General features: G+C 38.7%; 2 protein-coding genes across 2 annotated transcripts in view; one reads left to right on the top strand and one right to left on the bottom strand.

Moving 5' to 3' along the window:
- Positions 1 to 26,952, top strand: part of LOC134817522 (importin subunit alpha-3-like) — a 75,305-nt gene that overhangs the window by 31,016 nt on the left and 17,337 nt on the right. The window lies entirely within an intron of this gene.
- On the bottom strand, positions 2,418 to 25,836 carry LOC134816872 (SUN domain-containing protein 1-like). Its single transcript, XM_063825873.1, has 15 exons — positions 25,746 to 25,836; positions 12,120 to 12,280; positions 10,400 to 10,460; positions 10,038 to 10,178; positions 9,668 to 9,814; positions 9,238 to 9,429; positions 8,328 to 8,606; positions 7,974 to 8,111; positions 5,053 to 5,090; positions 4,685 to 4,844; positions 4,315 to 4,450; positions 4,044 to 4,159; positions 3,812 to 3,886; positions 3,564 to 3,684; positions 2,418 to 3,176 (listed from the first exon to the last, which is right to left on the bottom strand). Exons 4-15 carry the CDS (start codon positions 10,167 to 10,169, stop codon positions 2,983 to 2,985), a joined length of 1,728 nt encoding a protein of 575 aa, XP_063681943.1. The 5' UTR covers positions 10,170 to 10,178; positions 10,400 to 10,460; positions 12,120 to 12,280; positions 25,746 to 25,836; the 3' UTR covers positions 2,418 to 2,982.

Raw genomic sequence — 26,952 nt, 5'->3', positions numbered from 1 at the left:
CTGATTTGTTTATGGATACAGTCAGTGGCGTAACGTAATTGCCTGTGTTTCTAGAGCAAAACGCGCAGTTGCTAGTACTGTAGTTAAGTTTTTCCAAAGTACCATGTTTTCTCGGATAGGCTATAATTTCAACAGCTGGTTATAAGTCGGCCTTTTGCAAGTCATTGATGAAACAAAATCCTACTTTTAGAAATTTCTTACTTAAACATTTTGTTGGATTATATCTATCAAAAGTAAAGCTGATCATAATAAAAATTGTTTGTTCACAAAAATAGTGCGTTTACTAACAAAAAGAATAGCGTAAAAACGAAGTTAAAACTGCTGACGCGGGGGGGGGGGGGGGGGGCGGGGGGGTTTATATTAATCTGTAAGCTCGCAGTAAACATGTTAGCTTCAGGTGACTGTATTCCGAGTTTCGTATTGATGTGATACGGGCAACTATCTACTCACAGATAAGTTTCAACCTACCATACAATATTGTTCCCTTATTTGGAATTAAACAAACCGATACAATCGAGCATTCCGTCTCCATTGTTAGATCAGCTTCATTTTTACTTCTTGGCTACAGTCTGCACGTGTCCCAACAAGATATTGTGTGGAATTTTGTTGTTATTATTTCTATATTTCACCTATGTAGAAGCTTAATGCCATGCTGACAATTGCTGACGGAGTGGGGGAGGGGGTAAAAATTGCCAAAAACTCGCTAACGTAATATGTGAACGTTCCCATACCAATTTAAAATGGGCTATTTGCTGACACTAACTTGTAGCCAACATTTGCAAATTGCGTACAATTTAGTTTTCTTAAACCTCCTCTCCTCGTTACTGGGAGTCCCAATACTGTCGCTTAAGTAACACGTAAACCAAGATAGCCTGTAGCTTGATGACAGTTTAGAAGCACTCACGGTATTCTTGCGCGCTAAATCCGAGCAACTTTTTTATGGTAAAAGTGTGCTTCGGGACAGCTTCTGTGACAGAAATTTGCGCGCGCTTCATTGGATCGTTGTGCGTGGATGCAAGCACAAAGAGCTTAAAATCAGCCCACGAAGTCTGTTTTCGTTTAGAACAAAATTCAAAGGACTGTAGAAGTCTCTAGAGGGCAAATTTAAATGACTTCTTTTACACTGCTCAGGTGATGGGACGGAAGCTAGGGTATATAATAGCAGCGTGGTATATTGTAATATTGCGCAGACGCGTGGAATCCAAAATCAGCTTCCCGCGCCTTCCTTCAAATCCAATTCGTACTTCGGGTGGCAGAAAGTATTTTCTCTCAAGTCTCAACATATTACATGATCGACTGAGGAGTTGAGTTTCGACAAAAATTTGATTTCGAGATAGCAATTGACCAACAAACTAGGGCCTGTGTCCTGTGACCAAACGTTTGAGGGGGTTCCGGGCACCGGTGGGCACCCGGAGTCCGCAACCCCCTCAAGAGTTCGGTCACAGGCCCTAGTTTGTTGGTCAATTGCTATCTCGAAATCAAATTCCACAAAATAATCAGGGTGAACCCCCCTCAATCAGAGTATCAGTAGACTCGACTTACTCGACTTAGGGCGCCTTCAACGTCCTAACAGAGATAGTTTTTTTTTCCAAATCTGTCTATCCAGCATGAGTTTGTTAATCTCCTTGCTGTCGTCAAGCCCTGTGTCCTTCCGAAGGATGTCAATATATGTGAGGTGTGGTCTTCCCCTTCGACGATGTCCTTGAAGGGGTTCCTAGAAGAGAAGTTGATGACTCAGAAGTTCTTCATGTCTGGCTAAATGACCTACGAGTCTCATCCTCCGTGCAGTTATCTTATCAGATGCTCTGATGAGGTGTCCATACACCTTGGCGTTAGTCTGCCGCTCTTTCCAGTCAATGTTAAGTGCCATCCTCAGCATTCTCGTATAACATCCATCAATACGTTTTGCGAGGGTCTGGCTGACAGTCCATGTTTCAGAGCCATATAGAAGGATGGACTCGACTGTAGCCAGGAACAGTCGTAACTTGAGATCTTTACGCATATCCGACTTCCATACAAGCTTCATCTGTTGACACGCTCCCCATACCTTAGCTTTCCTCACTTCGAAGTCCTTCTCCGAACTCTTCATTCTACTACCCAAATATACAAAGTCATCGAATTTCTCAATCTTCTTCCCACTCCCAGCAACCAGAGTCGGGTTATGATCATATCTTATGTTGATTCCTGTATGTATCAGTAGAAACTGCTTTCATTAAATAACTTATAGCCCGCTATGGATAGTAGTTCATTTACTTGAAATCAACCCACCATCTTTAATATTAATTAGTATTCCGACTATTTCTATGAGCTGATTTACAACTGTCCTCGACTGCACAAGTTAAAATTTCAGTGTTAACTAGTGGAATGCAGTTGTAATGAAGTTTTTCAAAGTCGGGGAGAGAAGGAAAACTATTCAATTTGCTAATAACATATTCATAAATTAATTCAAATTCTATAATTTCAATGACATGAATATTACCCAATTGACTGTATAGAACAGTCTTAATAAAAACAACTTGAAATAAACCTATGAAATTCAATTTTCAACAGCTAACAATATCCCCTTGATAATAAGTAAAGATGCTGTTCATGTTATACATAATTCACTCCTTTTGGTTCAACGACCAAATACGATTCACAGTTCCAAATACACTCAGTTCGTTATATTAAGAGGGTTAACTTTGGCCAAGGCTTCAGCGTCTTTAATTTTTACCATTTTAAAGGCGTCTTTATAAAAACAAGCTGAGTGTAGTGCAACTATGATCTGAATTCTGAACGAACTTTCAATCATACTATAATTTCCGACGCCCGTCCTACCATATTATAAGTTTTTTATTTGAAGGTCAGTGTAAGATTCAGTAACCATAATCACCGACATGACTATTTTACAATGATAAAATACATAAATAGCACATATTATTTATACAATATACATTATACAATTATCAACCATACATTTTAGGCATTAGTATGAGGCTGGTGTCATCCGTTATAGGTATCCGTATCGTGAGGTCTACCATGTACCCTGAATCTGTACAAACATGTATAGTCTTTGTTGCCGTGATTACTTAGAATTTCTACTTTAACAAAACGAAAGTACTTTTCGTACGGGTTTTGCTGGACTGCAAAAGTTTGGATGGGGAATTCGGTGAATTCATAGTTTCCTAAAACGTGACCTGAAAATTGAGAATGTTTTAAAACTACAGAACTTTAATGTATTCAGGGGGGGGGGGGGGGGGGGGGGGGGCCAACGTAGAATAAAGTAGAGTAGAATTCGCAAAAAAAATGGATGACATTCTACTTTTATCTACCTTAATCTACAAAACGTTGGGGGCCAACATAGAATAAAGTAGAATAAAGTAGAATAAAGTAGAGTAGAATTCGCAAAAAAATGGATGAAATTCTACTTTAATCTACCTTAATCTACAAAACGTTGCCCCCCCCCCCCCCCCCCTATTCATCTCCTTTAAAATTCGATTAAAAGAAAGATAATCAAGTGAGCAATTCTAATGTACAGCGGTCACGCGCGGGATCGAGAAAAAAGGATAAAGAAACTCAGATACCTTTGGGGGCGTTTCCATAGTCGAGTCCCAAAACTCTGAAATAGTATGGGGCACTCGAGGCATTACCATTTGGCGCCAATTCTAACGGTATGTGGTCTACCGTGAAGTGTTCTGGAAACACCTGGGTGTTTTAAGGATTAGCCGTATTTCGGATAATTTTAATTAACTTTATGTTTATGTCGTCAGCGCGAATGAAATAGAACTTAGTGTACAAATTAAACGAAATAAATGCAAATAAAAATATAAACCTGGGCTGATAGTTGAATGGTCAGAGAACCCTTGTCTCCAGTAAAACTCCAGCAGTTTCCTGGACTGTTATCTTTCTGAAGATAATTTAAATTCCAGACTTAATTTCAACGAATAGATCTTGCAAGTTATTGCAATCTAATATGAGAAGTTGATTGGGCGACAGTATTTACAGATTAAGATCTGAAATTCAAATCTTAAAATCCTAAAATCTGCATGTGTGGAAATTCAAACCTGGATTGCTAGTCGGGGAGTTTTGCAACTTCTCCAAATAGATATCCCGAACACACCCATCCATGGTGTATCTCGGGTGTAGGGCTCAGTTTCTCCAATAGTGAACACTACAGCACCTAAATATAACCAAATAATTTTCCACATGGATGTTTGGCGAAATTGTGTATGCATTCATACTTCATAGGCTAGCTTAATCGGCTTCGCTGGGAAAGGTTCACAAATTTATTAGCTCTTAGCTAAAAGCATCTGCGAGCAATATTACGATTCTAACCTGAACTTTCCAGAGCAAAGTCTGGCATGCCGACCTCGTCAGCGGCATACAACTTGAGAGATTTGCTGATAAGGTCCTGTACTTCCTGCAGGTTAGTCCCTGAAGTAGTCCCGTCCGTTTCGGGTTCTTCTTCTACCTGCAAGTAAAGACCTATAATGATACGTGAGATTTCTTGTAACTGCGAGAATTCCACATGAATGGCGGCCTGGTATAAAATAACAATCCTATAAAGACAGGGCAGTGTCCTACAAACTGTATCGCCCTTTCACGACTCCTTCCCAACGGTATCATGATTTAAAGGTCTGAAGTTAAATTTCAAATGAAGTCCGATATATAATAATATTAATAAGCGATATAACACCGAACTAACCTGTTTCTTGAGCTCTGCTAGTTCAGAGGTGATAGTATCTAGTTTATCTGTTAGACCAGTTTCTAGTGAGGATATTCTTTCCTTTAATGCACTGTTTTCCTCCTTTAACTCTGAAAACTTTGCTAACATTTCCTCCGAAAGAGCTTTCACTAGTTCGGACCTGAAAACAGTGGGATTATTATCTAGTAGGGTTTCAACTAATTCCTTGACAAAACCTCGGTAGTTTGGAAATACTGACAAAATGTGTGCGTTGAAAGTTTCAAATCTGATAATTTCTCACACAAGATCACAAGCAATAACGTGGGGAAACACAAAAAATCAAGCACACATGAGGCACAGAGCTCTGAAACTGTATTAATATAACTTACTCTGCGGCAGCTTTTTGCTCAATTTCGCTGGCTAGATCCTGAAAAAATGAATCGATTACAATAGGCACAACATTTATAATACTGGCTCACTGGTACCTAAATTGCAGCCTCAGATATATAAAAGAACCAATTAATCAATAATCAATATATTTTAATCCTTATTAACAGTTCTGACACAATAGTAATACAAATATACACAGACTACTGCAGCTATGATTTCACACGATATAAAGCTCTTACATTATCTTTAGTTTTCTGAAACATTTCTTGTTCTTGCTTTAGAAACGACTGAATGTGTGTTGCATCTTCTGCGACATTGTCTAACATATCTTCCCCGTTCCCATCTGGCCTGCTAACAGCTACATCTTCTCCATCATCAACATTTTCCGGTTCTTCTTCATCCTCAGCGACTGGTCCTTCTTCGCCCTCAGCAACTGGTTCTTCTTCCAGTTCAATTTCTTCTGCTCCACCCTCTGCTCCACCCGCCTCGTCCTTAACCTCTGCCACGTGGTCCTCGCTCTCCTCAACAATCTGCACCTCATCCTGACCACTTTCCTGCGTCCCATCCTCCTTCACCTGAGTGTAAAACTCTCTAAACTTTTCCAGAACCACGTCCACCTTTTCCTCTTCCGACAACCCTCCCACCTCCTCTCCCACTTTCTCAAACTCTTGCCACGCTTCCTCTATCTTCTGTTCAGACGTGTCCTGCCCTGCTGTGTCCTCAGTCGATTTTAGTTGTTCTAGAATAAGCGAGTCTTTGAAAATTTTAAAGTCCTTCCATGGCTGTTCGACGTGCTGGATGTTTCCGTTGTTTTTAAACCACAGTTTTAATTTCTCCCATGCCAGCTCAGGATTTTCTGTCTCCAAAGCTTTGAAGCTTTCCCATTTTTGAGCTGGCGGAACTTCATTCTCTCCTTTCACATCATCAGCTGTCTCGTCACCAGCAGATTCTTCCACGGGAGCAACTCCGAACAACACACAGCAACCAACACCGAACAACAAGTAAAGTTTCATCGTTAAAAGCGACTCACAAAGTTAACAACATAGCACAGCTGCCGGGGAGGAGGGTGTAATCAATTCAAGTGACCGTGTTCGAGCAGTAAAATGTGTGACGTGAACTGGATACATTATACAAATTATAAGACATTGTACAGAGGGAGGTTAGTACAAAGGGTTTCCTACTCAGCAACCTCGCCTGCTTGGAGAGGGAGGGACATTGTCATGGAAATGAGCCTAATTACACCAACCACTCGGTAATTAAGTAATTTTGACCGAATATGGTAGGGCGGGTAATGAGTTAAGATGTATAATGTATATACCACCAGACAATAACAGGTGGCCTCATTAGGCTTAGACCACTATTTCAGATCTCTACAATTCCTAACCGTATCACAAAGATCGAATTCAGAAATTTGCAACAGTTTGAGTTACAGTTTTTAGCTGCAATTGTGATGGAGAGATTGAGTTTCATTTAAACCAACTTGCCGATAAATTAGCATATGTAATTAATAATTATAGCGGGGAAGTGTCAAAAGTTAGTTTTTACAATGCCAAAATTTGACACCGGAAAGCGTTACTGGGATTGCATTGGTCGGTGCTGCAATCTGATTGGTTAATCAATTCCACGTACTTTGCCTTCGGCAAGAGTAGGAAAAAAATTGCACAACCTCCACCTCGTGATAAACTCCGTTTATTAAAACGGATAATCACAATATAAAGATAAGAGCAATTATTATTCAAAATGAGTAACAATTAAAAACTGGCTAATTAAGAGCATTGATTACGTGCTCTAATTTTCGGCTGCCAGATCACGAAGAACTAATTAATAATGGACAACTCATTACCACCGGAGAAGTATAACCATTAAATTTAAACCGGTTGAAATATGGAAATATGGATCGGAAAGGTTACTGAAAAGTTCCATCACTCTACCGCTCAATAATTGATCTACCGATGATATAACATATGGTAAGAAGTATGTGTTAAAAGTAAATGAGGGGTAAACAATGACACAAGTTGTAGAAGGTAGAATGGATCAGATATATTGATATGTACAAAGGCCCACTCCCCACGGCTACAAAACATTCAGATGTATAGCAGACGGCTGAGATACAACTGGTATTATGTAACTGTTGTAACACATAACACATTCCCTGTGTAAAGATTGGGAACACAATACAGTTCAAATAAAAACAGAGGACAGTACCAATCATATAATATGAAGTTCACAGTATGGACATGTCTTGTACTGAATACAAACTGTGACCGATTCAACTTCAAGCCTCGGACAGATGATATAAGGTATTATTAGAGATGAACTTGGCGGTTTTGTCAAGATCTGCGTAATGTAAGCGATTAGAAGGTTTTAAATCGTATTCTTAGTGACTTTCAAATTTCAAATAAAAGAGTCTGCCTTGAATTTTTCGAGAAAACGATGTCTTACTCTGCACTCGTCATATAAAAAATAAAGGAGCAATATCGAAAAAATGTATCAAGAAATCTACAGCAACTATCTTCCAATTATGGAAAGCTATTGTTCTTAAAGTTGAAAACTGTTGGCATCACAGGAAGTTTTCTTAACACTGTTGTCCCTAGCACAGTAAAACCCCGATTCACTGAGGACTTTGGTGGAAGCAAACAGGCGCGGTAAATTAAGATTTTACTGAAATATAAATTTAGTTTATATATATAAAATTAATTTATACATTCTTACTTAATACACAACGTTATAAGTTAATCATTTGAATTCCGTGGATCACAACGTCAATAAATTGTCGATGATTGAATGACAAGATCTGATCTCTGTTTGAGCCAGATTACTGAAAATACTTGAAAATAGGATAGCCAGAAAAAGTTACTATTTCTGGCTGTGATATTTTCAGATATTTACAGGCGTTCAGAGTAACATAGCTACTACTTACCAGACGTTGCAGAACCTCGCTACTCCGTTGCTGGGAAAGTTTAACCTCATTCTCCCTGTAATCTTCCCAACTATTTATTTCAGCTTTAAGTCTGACTTTTTCCTCCTCCAATTCCCGGATCAACTCATCCCACTCTTCCTGGAAATAACTTTTGACAATGGCGAAAGTAAAATTTTAACTTAGTTACTACACTAGCTATTCGAAGCTTTCGTTCCTGTATCGTCCCAAAAACTGTAACCGTGTGAAATATCGTGTGAAATATCGCAGAATTTTACAGAGCATTCAAAATGCCTCTACCAATAATAACACGGGTAAAAAATGCTTTTCATTATTTCAAAATTCGAAAATCCTGACCTTAGCCTTAGCTACAGCGATGGAATCTTCCACAGTGTCCTCAATAACAGAACTCAGTGTCTCAGCCTGACATACGTCATCATTTTCAACACTACAAACATTCCCCGACTCCGTCTCTGGTGCTGCTTGTTCAGCTGTTTCTATCTCTGCTGCTTCTTTTTCTTCTTTCTTCCTCTCCTCTTCTTCTGCATTCATTCGTGCTTCTTCTTCATCCCGTTTAGTCTTCTCTTCTTCTCTCCGCTTCACTTCTTCCCGCCACTGCTTTCGCTTTTCTTCCTCCTGAGAATAGAGCCATCATCAGTACGTATATCGAGCAGACTTTTGTGTGATTATAGATTTAAAGTGTTTGGACAACTTTTTATACTTAGATATCTGACTCAAGCTTTTATTATTATTACATAATCAGAGGGAATAATTAATCATTGGCCACCCATACAAAGCCATGAATAGACTTATAAAGGTCAAACTGGTTTAAAGTAGTAATGGAATTGGTTTTCTGATGTACATTTGCTTTAGTCAATTTTTTAACTGCTATGCTAGTCATACAAAAACTAGGCAATGATAGTCTGCCAGGTTACGGGTTACCGTGGACAGAATCCAACATCGATAATAGGTTGATGTGATGTTAGATGTTCTAGAATATTTTGTAATATAAATATGTTTATGATCGGAACATGAATTAGTGTCGATTATTCTATGAACTATGAAAATAATTACGATACCGATCGCTCAGATTATTAGAGCTTTGAGCTTTTGAGAGAGATTCCAGCCGAATTGTTATATTATATATTTAAATACATTTTAATGACATTATGGAACCTGTATTTTTGTGTCATATCAGAATAACATCTTTAAAAAGTTGTTTACTATGATGTGTGCAGTACTAGTACAATAAAATAATTAATCATACCTGCTTGATTTTTATCTCCAGCTCTAGCTGCTTCTTTTGCATTTCCAACTGTTGTATCTTCTCCAATTCTAGCGCCCTCTGTATCTCTTCTTCTCTCTTCTTTTCTTCCTCGAGCCTTCTCACTTCTTCCTCTTTTCGTCTCTTCTCTGCTTCTTGCTGCTCGTTATCTCTTTGTTCTTGTTCAAGCTGCTTCTGAAGCAATAACTTAATTGGAAATGTCAGTATTCGGCATGACGAATTATCGAAATATATTATATTCACAAATAGTAAACAACAACGTTTTAAAATAAAGTTGCAGCGTCGTGGCATAATATGTTTTCGGAGACTGAAGTCCAAACCAAGAGCTAATGGTATCTACACCTTTCTAGTGACTGATATAAAGATACATCAGGACTACTGTGTCTGGTGAGCCGCGCACAAAAGTTTAAACCTGTCGCTGCTCATCCTGTTTCTGTTCCAGTAGATCTATCTTCTCCTGCTGCTGTGGTATCAGCATCGTTACCATCTTCTGGAGATCTTCTATCTGTTTGGAGAGGTCGCTGATCTTGGCTTGTAATTCCGGGTCTGCCACCACTCCCTATAATGTGAAACAAGTCACACTGTGATATTAGTTAAATAGTATTAAAGTATTGGATATGTGTTATTTAAGTATAAGGTGAACAACCAGCGCGGCTCTCCCGCACTATCCAGTATCCAAGGAATGTCTACTAAAATTCGACTAAACAACGTACCTTCTTACAATATCATAATATAAAAATATAAGTTATTAAAAGTAACAATTTAAGTAATTAAAAGTTCACCATATAGCTGAGAGCAGACATGACGCCCGCGTGTTGTAAAACCCTCCCATGACCCCTGACAGAGAGACCCACCACACCACACGTTCCCAATACCAGGAACAGGAGCAGTGTCTTTGTGTAGCGGCACTTCATCGTCTTCTCCTGATATTTTAATTAGCTAATTAGCTAATTAGTTAATTATTTGATTGGTTAATTTGTTGATTAGTTAATTTGCTAATTAGTTAATTATTTAAACAGTTTCATCGATTATTTGTTGTGGGTATTTTATCAAGCAGTGGTAAACACAGCAGATTGAAAACAGATTTTAAGATGATCAATATTCTGCGGTATTCAATACATTGTTCGAGAGAGAAATTACTCACTGATTTAGCATCACTCGACGCAGTTTTAGTTGTACTCGGGCCGGGTGTTGTTAGTTTCTCACTGAAATTAAGGGAAGTTTCAAGAAAAGATCACATAGTCACAAAAGACTAAAATCACGTGGTTATAAACACATTTAAACTGATTGCGCGGGCAGTGTGCACGTGCAATGGGCATTGTAAACACCAATTTAGCACGTGCATTGTAAACATATCGATTTAGCATGCGCATTGTAAACATTTCCATTTAGCACGTATGACATGAACAGTGCGTTATTTTACCCTAATAGCGAAAGACTAGGCGGGCGTAGAGCCCTAATCATATTGCTTGCAATCATAGCCACGTTGAAAGTGGTGCTGCTCTTTCGCCGGTTAAGAGCAGGTTTTTTGGGTGGGGAGGTGGTCATATTTTGTTCGACTATCAAAGGGGAGCCTCCTTTAGTGGGGGGATGACTCAGCGAGGAGGACTGCGAATAAAGGACATTCCGAGAGGTGTCCCGTTTGAACACCTTCTTTCCAGGTGTGTACTGCATTGTCATACAAGCAAGATAAAACTGCCGAAAGTCAACTGTTTCCAACAGGTCTCCCTGGCCGGTGACATAAAGACCTCTGGCAACCCGCCAATAAGGAGGCAGTGTGCTGGTCATGTGATGGTTATCAGCCAATGCTCAATCAAGACTGTGCTGTGCGAGGATCTTCTAGGTACAGTCCTTGAATTTAGCAAATCGTTGCTCGTTAGTGGCGGTGATTAGGCTACCGAAACAAAACTGCTGAATTCGAGATTACGATCGGCTGGCAGTATTGACGATTCTCTAACACTAAATCATGTATGAATGCAAATGGTTGACTCGCTGTTATAAATTGTTAAAAATTGAATAGTAACAAGGTAATAGTATAATAGAATGAAAATTGCTAACTATTATCCTTACATTTAGATTTATAAATAAGTACATATTAATGGATTGTCACCAAGCGACGGGAGTCATTACCGCTAAACCCCATAAGGAAGATTACACTAACGTCGGAGACTCAGAGCCTATCTTATTATCAGTCTTACCTCCACTCTTCAGAAGCTTCTAGAGACACTTATCATTTGGTTCTTTGAATCGGATGTTGGTCTCACCACGGACAACCAACACATATTCAAAAGGAACTACTCCGCTTTTTACAAAATCACGAGCAAGATAGAACTCTCTCTCTCACAGCCTTTTCCTGGACACCAAAGAAGCCTTCGATAACATCACCTTCCAAGCCATCAAGAGAAATCTAAAGAACTCTAATATCCCCCGACCATCTCAAATTGGATCTTTTACATGGTCTCCAACAAAACTATCACACTTTCCCTGAACGGCATTTCTATTTCTAGAACTATCTTCCAAGGGTGCCCACACGGAGGGGTCCTCTAACCCCTCCGAGGGTGTCCACAAGGAGGGGTCTTCTAACCCCTCAGAGGGTGTCCACAAGGAGGGGTCCTCTAACCCCTCCGAGGGCGTCCACAAGGAGGGGTCCTCTAACCCCTCCGAGGGTGTCCAGAAGGAGGGGTACTCTAACCCTTCATCTAGAACTTAAGTAACCTATAGTCCGGCTTTGCCTGCTGGCCCTGCCATGGCTCTTTAGCTTGGAGATCAGACTTATATATAAAGATTAAAATGAATTGTAATAAAGGTATATTTAGTTAACTAATTAGTTAATGGTCTGGTAATTACTGATAACTGGGAATTACCAGGGAGGTGACGGAGTAACAAACTGAGGATAGTATTTAGTGTGAGATACAGCAGATGGTACTTTTCTAGTAGATATTTCTCTTCTGAGGGAGTCTTCCTTTCTGGCAGAGGGTTCTCTGCGGGTGGGTGTAGGATCCTTTCTAGCACCGGATTCCGATCTCTGAGGAGACATTATCAAGACATTGTCGAGACATTATCAAGTTCAAATTTTATTAAAATTTGATAACTTAGTCTAGATATTGAAATTTGAATCATACAGAACAAGTATATTGCATTTATGCTATTGAAAGAATGTAGATCAATGTTTTAACATTAATCAAGTTTAATTAATTAATTAAAATAATTTAGTTAAAACTTATGCTAAAGTTCGAATTTTCATGCTTTAAACATGCCACAAAAAAAATCGGTTTCACTGAAAATAAACAGCAGAACAACGCGTTTTTCATCAGCCATAGCGAAAATATCTAAAGTCTCAACAAATCCTGCTTGTTACTGGGCATCAAACAAATATAAAATATTTAAAGATATTTATAAAAATGTTTATCAGCAGACAGCACATGTCACCTACTTGGAAGAACTACAGGACAATACCAGACATTGTCAGGATGATCGCTAGGTGACCTTCTCCTAAAATTCAACTGTGAATTCTCAACAGAAATGGGAATAACATCGGTTTAGTTATTTTGACTATTATCATAGACCAATTTGAATTCTTGGTGGATGAAATTTAAAATGAATCATATCTAAGATGAACACAAATGTAGTACATCAATTGCACGCACACTTCACAGAGGCACAAAGAGATTATGAGCAGAGATGCAAAGACAAAAAAGTATGATGTAGCACGTGACAAAATTGTGACAAAAATCAATTAAAACTGCTCAATCGAAAGCTACCTGCGAGATATTCGGATATTCGCAACATAGTAATAGGTATTGAATAATGAAAAGCTCAACCTAGAAAATGATTTTCTGTTTCCGAATAAGGGATGATATAACCCTTTAAGCCTTTTTAGGCTTAATCTTCTCCCTTTCCCACTTCAAACGTCAGATGTTGTCGTGGTTATTAAAGAAATGTATAGAATTTATGAAATTATCAAAGTTTTGGGTGCCATTTCTAAAAATACGAATAAAGTTCTCATTGTATGACAAAACACGTAATGCCGGATTTTATGTAATGTCTGCTCCATCATTAATTAACGTTTAATTCACAATAAAATGTCATTTTAGAGGACCACAGCTTAGTCGACTGGCTCCAATATTGAAGCTAATAAAATCAGCAAAGCCAAAATAACTAGTTTTCAATATTCAGTGCACTGAATTCAGGTTATGGTACTACAGTGTAGAATAACCCTACAGTTTATAAAGCTTTGTAGTCTTCTCGTGAGGGTAGTGATACGTTTCTGAAGGCTTGTACATGAAAAATAAGGGTATTCGAGCTTTTCATTTAGGATTAAAACAATTCCTTCATTTCATGAAGCCAGGGTGTGGACTGGCTACACCTGGTATATCTTCAGGTGTGGGGTAGTTAATACTGAATACATAAGATTTTAACAGGTTCAACTGTGGATAGATTTTGCCATTTTGAACAGATCAGGTAACCATCTAATGTAGATCAGCAACCCCTGGATCGCTTATTTATATAAAATTCTGCGAGAGCTAATTTTTCACAGCTTTAATATGTTACGTCATCAAACAATGCGCGCATTTGAATTCAGTCTCACAGTCTATAACATGTCCAAACGGTGCATCGCTCAGATTACAAATCATGACAAAAACAAGCGATTATTCGTTGTCGAACAAAACAAATAGCTGCAGTGCAGGGGGGTATATTATACTGCAGTAAGTGCTCATTGTCAGACATATTATCAATACCAAATAAGGTATAATTAACTCACAGTTTGATCCCTGGTCACTGGGGAGCTACAACTAATCATGTGATTACGGCCCAATCAGCAGCTAAGTGTTATATTCAAACGGTACTATAGATAATATAATAACGGCAAACTATTATTTTGAGTTTGTGTTAAAATTAAAATGTCTTGTGAAAATGTGCGATTTATGGCGAATGGGGTTGCAGATAGGAGGGTACATTCAGGTTTTCATTTAAAATATTATAGAAATAGATAATTATAACTTGAGACTAGTTATAAGTCCCGTCCCATCTTGATCATTAATAGCACAAAAGTAGCTGATAGCTCGACAATATTGATCATTGTAAGATAAATACATCAATTATTGCCAATGATACGATGGAAAATGGAGAAATAACAGTTTTTGTCCTAGGTCGTTCTCTATTTTACATTGGGTCAACGGGGTGAATTCAGGCGAATCATAAATTATAAAATTAACCACTTTAATAAAAATTTCAGCAACATTCCGTAACAGATGCACGATTAAAAACACGAGTTAACTGCTCGGTCACAACAGCTAGATCAAGTTGCAGATGATTAGGAAATTGAACCCACAAAGGGAAAGAGGAGAGTTCAACACTAAGACACTAACAACCTCACTGTTAGATCTTCAGCTACCGACTCCTGCAACTCCATGTAATGAGGCTAATATTACCCTTCAAACCACTCATCCTTTACTATATAACAATTCGCAATTTACTGTGCAAGAAATATAACTCTGAACTAAAATCTATAATTCTGCACCAAGATCTAATTATGATATAATATTTACTAAGATCCGATTCTATCGGCTTTTTCTTACTATTTTTATGTTATTTGATATGTGGCATCAGTTTAGAATTCGAAAAATCAAAAAATGCATAAAAGGACGATCAGATGTGTTCCCAAACAAGGCTCTATTCAAACTGTAACTCGCGGTGAACTAGCGAATAAAAGACAATAAAAAGGGTCTTGCAGTGTTCATTGGTGGAATTCTAACAAGCTTTGTTAATTTAACACTGATAATAATTGATACCAAATATAACATAAACAAGTTTAGCTGACTGTTTCACTTGTAAAAGAATATAATTAAAATTAAACCTTAGAGCGACACCACTCCAGTGAAGCACTTAACCCACAAAAGATAGTGCCAGGTAATAATTACAACACTCCGGACTATATTTAATACCCAATGTCCACTTTAAAATGTCTGAGACAATAAAAAAGTAATTACACAGTCAGTGCAGTGAACAGAGAGAGAGCGAGAGAAAGAGAGCGAGAAGGCCAACGTTACGACTAGAACACTCGACTGAAGTGTCACCCCCAACCGAGAGAGAATATACACGGTAACCATGGTAACGGTGTATATTTTATTTCATTTGTGGAGAAGGTGGTTTGTGGGATTGAAGTTTGGAGTGGTGGCACACTGCAGTTAGGGACGTGGGGATCTTGGGGATCACCTGCTGGCCAATAAACTGTAAACTAATTAAATTCTGGATAATTCGAATTATGACCGGATAATTGCAGTCAGTGGCTGACAAATGAGATTCCTCAGATGGTGGGCATCACGTCCGATTGGTTACAATATTAGCACGGCCATGCGGCTTTCTTTCTGTAAAACCCACACTTGATTCGTTCAAGACCACTAATAATGGCAGTTCATGACGTCATAATATACGTAACCAAATTTGCTTCATCAAATTTGGTTCAATCGGGTACCAACTTTATTAATTTTATACAAGGGGAGTCTGGGAGTGCTCGCCAACGAATTGATGTACAACTTACCAGCACCGATTCTTATCACACACAGCTTGATTTCTCGGATCACCGATCACATAACAATTAGTGTCAACTAGAGAATTCTATACTTTCAAGACTTTAAACTAACATTAGTTCTCATCTTCTTCCCAATACATTTCATAAGTTCCAGTACTCCATACCCTGTTAAACAGATGGCTAAGTGAGAAGGAGTATTAGGAGACTAACTACGTAACTAGTCGCCACCTGAACTTGTCACCTGACCATGAAGTAGTTTCCAAAAGTTAAGTACCTCTTTATCTGGGCCGGTTAATGATAACTGGTTCCCTCGCACCAACTTGCTAATTCGATCAGGAAGGGATGAGCTCTACTTTACTACTTGACTACTTTGGAGAGATAATGATGAATAATTACTCCTTCATTTTAAAAGGAACCTCAGCCGGTTCACTTTTTCATTGGTTCATCAGTTCTTAATTATCTAGTTAATGCATATAATATAATTAATAGTTTAAATGAGGTAAGGTTATAATTTATTAATTTAAATATCTAACCACATTTTAACAAACTGTACCCACTGTATTCCTTTGCTTCTATCATCTCTATATTATAAATTTGGATGCCTGGTCCCTGGATGACAAAGCAACCAGCAAGTCTTCAAGTAAGGCCCATCACACTGCGATAATCTCACTACTTTAGTTCAATTGCTGTAGGCTGTTTTTTTTTTTTTTTTTAAGAGAGGCTGGGCCAAGATAGCCCACGAGAGGATAGCATTGAGATGCTCTGCCTACCTCTGGGGTGTGGCAACCTTGGGGAAGGTTGCCGGTGAAATCAGAGTGATTGGTGGAGGATGGTGTAAGATGATATATGAGTCAAAATGATACGCTTAAATGCCAGCTGGGTTTGGAAAAGTAAAACGAGACGAGACAGCATATGAGCTAATACTTTAAGTCACCCCGGTCTGATCCAGCTCTTCCGGCACAATTAAGCGTTTGGTGCGGTTTGCGAAATTGACAATTGTGGTGATGTGTTGGTTGTCGAATATGTCATTGACAGAGAGGTAGTAGTCCTGGAAATATTGACCTCTAATTTGGGCAATAGCTGGACACTGTCCAAGGAAGTGTGAGACAGTTTCCTCTCCGTCGCCGCACATAGGACAAGCACTGGTGTTTGATTTGCAAATGGTGTGAAGGTGTTTGTTTAAGCCGCAGTGACCCGTGATGAGGTGAACTGCAGTTCTGTAATCTTGTCTGTTTTTGCTGAGTGTAGTGTTGAGGTTTTTGATGATTTTGGCATGCTTGTGGCCGAGTGTCAGTTTGGTGTGTCTGGGACCGTCAGTTAACCAAGTTTCCTGATTCAGTCTGTTGACTTTGTTGTCGATTTGACGCTTGATGTAGGATTGTGGAATTGGACACTTCAAAGTGGATTCACTGGTTGTACCAAGCTTGGCCAGCTCATCTGCTTTTTCGTTCCCCCACAATCCGATGTGTGCTGCAAGCCATCGTATCTCTAGCGTGTTGTTGGATCCGAGTGCATTAAGAGAGTCGTAACAGTCTCTTGTAGTTCTACTTCGCGTTGAAAGCGCAGAGATAGCTTGTATAGATGAGAGACTGTCAGACCATATGATGATATGTGTGTTGGTATAGGTAGAGAGATATTTGCAAGCTTCAATGATGGCGGTGAGCTCTGTTTGGTAAACAGTGCAATAATCAGGGAGCTTGAATGATCTTTCTTCAAGGGTGGTGTTATTGTTGTCAGTTGTGATGATATAGCCAGCCCCGCATCCTGAGTCTGTGAGTGACCCGTCAGTGTAGCAGGTGATCGTTTCACTGGTAATGTTGTCGATGGTGTTTTGAAGTGAATTTCTATATTCAGTGGTATCGGCTCCAGGAGTTGTGACGGTGAAGTGCCGTCCCAGCATCATGGTTGGTGTTGTTAGGTCTCTCGTTGCTCTAGGTGGGATAATGAGGTCTGCCATGAATTGTTTGTTGATAGTGGTATGATTTTTGATAGTTCCCTTCCTGAAAGCGATAGTTTCAAGAGTGAGGCTGCCATAAGCTTGTAGCCTGGCCGCACCCTTTGCTGCTTCGCCTTGCAGGAACAGTATGATGTCAGAAGTGTCGGTGAGGTGATTCAATGCGATAAAAGGTGTGCTTGGCATGGCACCAGACATCATTCTGAGTGCCAATGCCTGAACACGTTTGAGTTTCTTCGCGTTATAGTCCGTTTGAGTGGCCCTGATCCATATACTACAGCAGTAGGATAGGATTGGACGGATGACAGCCGTGTACATCCATTTGCATGTTTTGGGGCTCATACCCCATGTGGGGCCGACAGCTCTTCGACATTGCATGAGGGATGCCGTGGCTTTTTTGGTGGTGTTGATGATATGTTCATTGAAGTTGAGTTTGCTGTCCAAGGTCACTCCTAGAAATTTAGCAGACTTGGAAAGACCTATAATGTTGTTGCCAACTGTTATAGGTCTTAGAGTCCACTTACTATTCCAGGTAAACATGACTATCTGAGTTTTAAGGGCGCTAATAGATAGCTCTTTGGTTCTGCACCAATTTTCTATCGTTTTAATAGTTTTGCATGTTCGGTCCCAGATGATGTCTAAATCATCCCCTTCCGCTAGAGACAACAGATCATCCGCAAAGGCTTGCAGGTAACCCGGGATGTCTTTTGCGGTAAAGGAAAGGAGATCGTCGACTACCAGGTTCCAGAGAAAAGGAGAGAGAATGCCTCCTTGGGGGCAACCTCGCCTGATCCGTACCCTTCTCGACTTATCCTTATGATTTAGTGTGATGAATCGATTGGTTACCATGTTGATGATCCACTGTGCTGTAGCCAAGTCCACTTTCGTAGCCTTGACTGCTTCAGAGATAGCCTTGAACGAGACATTATCGAAGGCGCCCTCTATATCTAGAAAGACACCTAGGACATATCCTTTCTTGGCTATTCTGCGCTCAATGGTGTGAGTAACTTTATGAAGTGCCGCTTCTGTGGAGCAGCCCTTTTTAAAGCCGAATTGTCGTTTGTTGATATCATTAGCTATGTTGAGGTCATGTTGCATATGCCATAAGATCACTTTCTCCTGCAACTTTAACATCACAGGCGAAAGAGTGATCGTTCGAAATGACTTAGCTTTGTTGTAGTCGGTTTTTCCAGGCTTAGGGAGAAAGATTCCAAGAGAGTCCCTCCACAAAGTTGGGATGTGTTGCGTTTCATGGTTTTTTGTCATAATGTTTTTTGTTATGTCTTTGATATGAGCCCAGGCTTTCTGGAATATGATAGGTTTTAGAGTGTCAGGTCCTGCAGCCTTCAAGGGATCGAAGGATAGGAGAGCCTTTTCGATTCTTTCAGGGCTGTAGATTTTGTCTAGTAAGTCTGTGGAGATGGGTAAGGGGCAGAGAGGCGGAGCTGGCGGATCAGTAACACTCTCCTTGAAGTGGGTTTGTGTCATGACCTCCAGTGTCTCCTCTGCGTTTTTGGTGAGTTCGCCATTTGGTTTATAAACGGCTTCAAGTTTGTTATTGGTGTCAGTACAGGTTTTCAGAATCTTGTTCATCCTTCCAGATTCCTTAACCGATTCTGTGTCTGCGCAGAATTTCCGCCACGCATTGCGCTGGGAGTTGGACAGGATCTTGTTGTATTGCTTGTTGCTTTCTCTAAGAGCGAGCCACGAAGCATCAGTTTTGATTCGACGAGCTGTGATGAGTTTGCGTCTTATACCCCTCTGTGCTTCCTCAACTTCTCGAGTTAGCCAGGGTGGTTTTCTGACAGCGCTGGAGATGTAAGTAATGGGACATGCCTCCTCGAAGGCCGCTCGGAGAGCAGTATTAATGGTGTTAACTTTGTGATCAATGTCGTGTGGTGTGTTAACGCAGGTGTTGTGGAGATCATTATTGTTGTAAAGAATCTCGTCAAATTTCGCCCAGTCAGTGTTCTTGACTAGGCGTATTTGTCTTGGTTCTTTTTTGGGACCAGAAGTAATGTCGAACATGATATATCTGTGATCGGAGTTTGAGTAAAGATCACTAACGTGCCAGTTACTGATCAGTTCAGCCCCCAGTTGGTTGGTAATAGTGAGGTCAATGATGGAATTATGACCTCGTGAGTTGAGGAATGTTGGAGTTGCTGTAGGCTGTGTAAAGATAAGGTCTGACTAAAAACAGCTGAAAATACGATCAATACAGCCACGTTAAGCGTGGAAATGATAATATATGAGTTCTGCACGTGATTTTGTAATGACTATACAGGTGCTCTATTGCCGAACTACAATTTTTCAAGCACGTGCAATCCGCCATTAGTGGGAAACGTTTACCGATTAACCTAATGATCAATTTACTTTCCATCTCCGTGCTGTAATTCTATGTGATATGTTTGTGTTGGCTAGAGGTTTGTTTTGTATATGAAATGGTTGCCTAATTTTGTGCAGGCGCGTGTAAAAGTTTATAATGACTACATTGATTTTTATCTACGTATCATGAAAAGCAGTTATAGATAAATTACAATCTGTTTAGTTGAACAAATATTACCATTTCAAGGAAGGATAACTATTATAAGTATTTCTAATATGCATTATATATCCGGTCCCGGTGCCATTTTGTTGCTAACTATCATCTTCCTTCTCACAACTATTGAAAGTCATTATTTCCCTCATGTACATAATATGTGTGTTATAAATAACTAAAATGTAGCAAATAGCTTTTGTCTCTCCTCAAGGAATGAAGGTTGACAGTTCACCAGTTTAAAGAGTAAAATATATTGGTCACCAATAATGTTACCTTGTGTTTATTTGTTACAAGGTAACGACTCTAATGTCCTGTAGTTAGACCAGGCAATTCGTTAGCTTCCTTTTTACGTGGTAATGTTAGCTGTGGTAAGAAGCGTCAATAATATGACAGTTCAAATTGTAGTTTTTGTTCTCCTGACTCCTGACCGGTGTAACAAAACCGTCCATTTCGACAAAATGAACATTACACACTCTCAGTTCTCACTGTAACTGCCAGAGCAGATCCAGAGAAATTATATAATCATCTTGTTGCACCTCGAGCTCTAATGATTCTTGTGGATACATTTTGTCATTCTGTCACTTTTATGAGAATGTTTTATTCACGTACTTGCCACCAGGACCTTTGAGATTCCGCAGTGATCTTGTAAAATGTAAATCGTTTATTGCAGTCACCTTACTTTGAAATACAGTTGTATGGGAGCATTCAAACTACATATATTACAAGTTACAAGCCTCGCCAACATACAGTCCCCCTGATTATGAGGCCATGTCTCATGTCTGTGACTATGTGCACTAAGATTCACTCCTCGGTTACTCACTGATTATGAGGCCATGTATGTGACTATGTGAACTATGTTTCACTCCTCGGTTACCCCCTGATTATGAGGCCATGTCTGTGACTATGTGGACTATGTTTCACTCCTCGGTGACTATGTGAACTATGTTTTACTCCTCGGTTACCCCCTGAGGCTATGTATGTGATTATGTGAACTATGTTTCACTCCTCGGTTACTCACTGATTATGAGGCCATGTATGTGATTATGTGAACTATGTTTCACTCCTCGGTTACCCCCTGATTATGAGGCTATGTTGTACAGTTACTTGACGTCAACCTGCCCCACCTTACAATCAATACAGTTACAACTAGAGACCAGATGGACACCCGATTATGGTTTTTGCGGACGGTAACTACCGAATAATGTTCTACCCGTTTATCAAGTTACGAAATTGCTAATCCTGGCCTCCCCGTCAGCATAATTAATATCCAGCACCTGTGCTGGTGATATCACCGTCCTTCCTTCTTTAGTACCTTGATAGCACCATCTTATTACCCATTGTTCGTTAATCTAACACCCTCGCATATAATGCTAATAATTACTTTATGATTAAGTTATTAAATGCTCCCTGGGGTTTGTGTAGAAAGTTTTACAGTCTCGATCAGACTGTCTGTTTAAGCTGTTTACCTTTCACTCTTAAATTCTATTTATAGCCAGTATCTCGTACCAAACTCTTTGTCTTTTTGTGTTAAGGGCCTATAATATACTCACTTTCTATTGTAAAAGGTTCTATGATATGTAAGCTTTTAATGCACAACTATTTGGCTGTCGATCTGTAAAAGTAGCTCTGGGGCACGAAATGACAATAGTTATTTTTGTGAGTCGACGGTTATTGACCGTGTGTTCAACAGATGAAGAGTGGAGACTGCATTTTGCAACACACTTTATTTCTTTACTATTGATTTCTTGAGTTTGTCTTGATGTTACTAGCTGTAGCTTTTCAAGTATTATTGAATACATATTATATAATATTCGAACTAGAGCTCGTAATGAGACGCACCTGATGTTTTATCAATCAAGCCAGCTGACGAAGCAGATGAAGTCTACATATTAAAGACTGGATCAGCTACGACACACAGCACACAGATCACTTAATGCTCTAACAATAGGCTGTACCTTAGCTTCAGTTGTATTATTAATCTTACCGATCACGAATTACTGGTAACCACCGGCCACCAACTGATTATAGTCTGGGTATCGTCACATCGGTCTGGGTTTCTTGAAAAGAGATCGTTAGTCAAGCGTCTGAAGGAACTGCAGATGGTGGCGATGATCCCGATTATTGGATCTCGTGTCAAAACCATGAGTGTTTTATAGTCGTTTATATAATGCGATGGGAGGAGGGTTGATAACCAGGTGCAAAGGCAGTTAAGTTACAACTTTCTCGCAGTTACAAGTTACAAGTTCAGGTATCCTTCAACTCCTCAATAAATGATGATCATTAGAGACCTTGCAACGCCGTTAGCTTAGCGACTTTCACTCGCATTCTTATTTAAATCTCATAGTAAGATATCTGTGGTAACTATGAGTTACCACTGTAGTAACTATGAGTTACCATGTCACCAATAATTACATTTATCATTCTCCGGTGTGCGGAATTGAATTTTATTATCCACAAAATAATGAAATGTTAACGTACTTAACTTTATTTAAAGCTTTGCTATACACAATTCATAATGTTTTTCACATCGTATTGTGTTGTTCGTTTATATTCTTATTTCGCTAATACTGCTATTCTCTTAATCTGCAAATACAACACTTTGTTCACGGCGTGGAATGGCGACCTGCAGCAGATGTCTTTCATAATTGAATACCACTTTAGAAAAGCAAATATATGGTGCATGATTCTGTAGCTACAACCATAAACTCATGCACGATTTGTTTCATTACTTTAGAGAAAGTTTCTTATGAATTGAGGTAAACAATGAATCCTGAAACCATGCTCACAAACAAGAACATTGGCTAGTCTCAGCATTGTCTCTTAGTATGCTGTAAAAACTAAAAACTCCACGTTCTGAAGATTGCCATATTATTCACTAATTATCTGAACTACAAGTTAACTCTTTACTTCGTGCTATTGTAACTCTGTTATACTGATATTTTATTTTTAATTGAACAAACAAACGAGTAGTGAATTATCGCTAGGAATATTTTCATGTTTTCATCATAATTGGCGAAGCGATCAACAGCTGTACCAAACTTTTGGGTTTTGGTAACGTATATAATGCTCTCGAATGTCATAAAATGTAACCATTTAGCTCAAACGATGTATAGACGAGATGTAGCAAATTAATATTAGCTGATAAATATTTCGTGTTCAAAATCAGAAACCCCACATTTGGGTTTCGGTTCGTAGGTAATTCTTTCCGATAGCATATTAATATTACGATTAATATATAAATTTTATACTTAAACCACTTATTTTGAAACAGTGTCTAGCCGCCAAGTTGCCAACTTGCCAAGACTTCATGTTCAGAATCGAAAATCACCGAATAAAACTGTTGCAGGTGATCATATTTCTCTAACTCAGTTATTTGACCGAGAAACATAATTCACAATTCAGCTGTCAAATATTTAGCTGTAATAATGGTTTTATCCGGCTGTTTTTTTCTTCTTCAGTTACGAACATCCCGGGAAAAAGAGTTTTCATTACTCGTTAGTCAGTTCAGAGTCTAAACACCACAGGGAATTGACGAGTCACAAGCTTGGTTCCCAGCTGTTTAGTCATAATGAAACTTGACCTGCTAAATCGATTTATTACAAAGCTAAGGATATAGTGAGTTGCACAGTGGTATTGAGTCGAGTAAATTATTGGATGGCAAGGGAGTTTTTCTCAATATTGCACTATCAAATGCTTCGATCGGCATTTAATACATAGCAAGTATCGATTTTACTTTTAAAACGGCACTTATTTGAACCAAGAGATGCCATGTGTTCAATTGAGATTATTTATAATTCTGCAAATAGCAGCGTTTAAGTTACATATTAATTGTAGATACCTTAAGCTTTAGACCTGAGCTTAATGCTGTCGAGATCAATTATTATTTATTTACTTTTGGTTTTCTAATTCTGACCGTTTGCTCGACGATTTTATTTTCTCGGCCTTTGCTTCAGTTTAACTGTCCCCTGAGTCCTGATATAGTGCAATATTTCAATATATGCAACTATACAAGCATCTCCGGACCAGACCACCTTTTGTCGACCAAATTTCATGCAACTCCACGCGTCTTGCAGAGTACAATAGATATACTAGGGTGATATATTAATATAGATAAGGATACTGATGAGGAAGTGAACCTTATCTTTTTGAAGAGGGAAAGCAATTTATCAAACAGCATCCAGCATCGACCAATAGAAACTCAGAGTCACTGCAACGTGACAAAAAATATGGTTCACCACCCTACCAGTAATCAGATCTATAATCGTACTTATTCTGAGGAAAAACGATGAATAGTCTTCTCAGTTATCACTGATTTTCCAACCCTAATGACAGACCCACATCTAACCAAATCCTGTTGTCTTTACATAATCAATTAGAGCGTCTACAGTCTACACTGTAAGAACCACTGCTACTAAACCTCCCAAATATTCCCAGGCAAATGTCAACAGAGCTCCTTTTCCTCACCCTCCCCCTCCTGATCCTCTCAGAGCGATGCACTTTGTACAAATGTCGGGGTAAGGGACCAGACGCCCACCGCTCAATTCCCTGTCTCAACAAATCATGTGATTACATCAACGAGACAATTCCACAGTGCACCTCAACACATAACAACTCTGAGGATGCCAACAAAATAGTTCAAACAAAAGACTGCGTTTACGGCTGTGAGCTTGATCAACGTGATTATTACAACATCTTTTGTTTGGATCAAACTCGAAAGATAGGTCAAGGTCAAATGTTGGTACTTGTTATAGGTATTTCCTGTTCAGGACTGGTGGTGGTATTTTTTCTGACACACTGCTATATGAGAAGGACCAAAGCAGTTGCTGACCTTGTGTTGGAGAATATGAATGTTGGGCTGATTAATGAAGAAACTGAAAAGGAATTAGAAAGTGAAATTATTAAAACGGAGACGGATGTGATCATAGTTGATGTTAAAGAAAATGTTTGATGTGATGTTGATCATGATCATTGGTGAAGATTTTTCTTGGGGTACCGGTATTAAAGAGTACTAGACGTCGTAAGTTTATTGTAAATAAATGGTGGTTACTCAAATTTAGAGTGGATCATAGATCATTGAGGGTGTAAATAACGAAGAAAAGATTTTGAGAAAAGATTTATCCTCCAGATATTTTATGTTTTATACAAAAATGTTGATTTCATATTCATTCTAAAGATGCCGAATCTAGAACATGCTACAAAAGTAACACCAACTGATTTACTCACGCCAAATGTACGATTTGAGGGCATTAGAACTGGGAACATAATAAACTCTTATTAAAAAGTGAGGTCTACACAATCACCAGAGTTATCACCGATGTTACCGTACAGAAAAAGATGGGCTTGCAAAATATACAGAAATTCAATATGGACATTATCATTGATGATTACATTATATTTGATTTTTGAATTTAACCAAAGTATTACCCTAAGTAACCAGACAAGTAATTGAAGGTATTTATACTTACAGTAGACTTGAAGGGGGTGTTGACGCGAACAGAACCAACTCGAGATGAGTAGGAGGAAATGGATGCATCGTCTCTGATGTGTGCTGATGCCATAACTAGGGGTATAAATAATGCAGTAATAGTATCAGCTACATTATCGGTGCAATTAAATTAATCTTATACCAAATATCTGAATTTCTTGGTAATGAATGTGACTGATCCTTTCAATAAAATGTCCAAGGTCTTTTACTGTAATATTTTTACTATGAAATTAACTCTTCCAAGTAATAAAAGTCAAGCACATCATCAGTATCGAATTCTATACTAGGAAGATCGCGAGATTATCATTTCACTCAATAATCTCTTTTTCCAATGATTCATTTCTTTTCAAAGTGCTCCACAACTTCAACTTATGAGTAAGTGAGAACTGAGACAACAAATCTAACCTAGACTAAAAACTTCATGCCGAATAACATTAACAGAGTTAATCAAGCTATTCCAATAAAAAGTGGTCTCGATACTTGAAAATGAGTTTATAAACTCAGCTCTTGGATCCAAATTCCAATTGCAATATAAAATCGGAAGTCGCGTGAATGGTGAAGATAACCAAAGTGGACAGACGTGGCTAAGACATGACAAGACGTTTGTCGGCCATTTTGATTTACCAAGATCGAATCGCATATTTCAATGACTACGCGCGGCGCAAACAAAAAGAAGACGTTATTTGAGAGTGGCTTTAACAAGAATTATTATCAAACATAACAAGAATATAAATGTTTAATGATATTATAATAAAAAGTGTTGCAAAATTTCTTTAATTATTTATCAAATTAAGTTTTATGAAATAAATTGATATTTATAATTGTTTTCATTACAGTCTAAAGACATCACACATTGTTCACGTAAGCGCCGCGCAAATATCAAATAATATGTTATCTCACGTCGTCAGCCATTCAAAAATCGAGCGTGGTCTAGAATATGACGGAAATGATATATCTTATATTCTCTACTCTGTTCATTTTGTCTATTTACGATCCGAACTCGTAATGCACGATTAACTCATGCTGTTTATCCCTTCGAGACTGTATGTGTATAACTGTATTAATATTTACATTAAGTATTAACTATTAAGATTTTCAAGTGTGTACTTTCCAATATTACCATGTCCGCTCAGATGTATTGGATAAACCTTATATTTTGTCATTGCAATCACCTACCCTGCCACACA

Source organism: Bolinopsis microptera, chromosome 6, assembly GCF_026151205.1.
Source record: "Bolinopsis microptera isolate Bmic1 chromosome 6, MBARI_Bmic_1.0, whole genome shotgun sequence".
NCBI classification, from domain to species: domain Eukaryota; kingdom Metazoa; phylum Ctenophora; class Tentaculata; order Lobata; family Bolinopsidae; genus Bolinopsis; species Bolinopsis microptera.
The sequence above is the reverse complement of the archived record's forward strand: the minus strand, read 5'-3'. Positions and strand labels throughout refer to the sequence as shown.

Bases quoted from the DNA above. Each gene is read 5' to 3' on its own strand.
- LOC134816872 (XM_063825873.1), bottom strand. From the start codon at position 10,169: ATGAAGTGCCGCTACACAAAGACACTGCTCCTGTTCCTGGTATTGGGA. The intron at 9,815-10,037 runs GTGAACTTTTAA...TTCACATTATAG, and splicing joins TGTCTGCTCTCAGCTATATG to GGAGTGGTGGCAGACCCGGA. The intron at 5,091-7,973 runs GTAAGTAGTAGC...TCATTTTTTCAG, and splicing joins GCGAGGTTCTGCAACGTCTG to GATCTAGCCAGCGAAATTGA.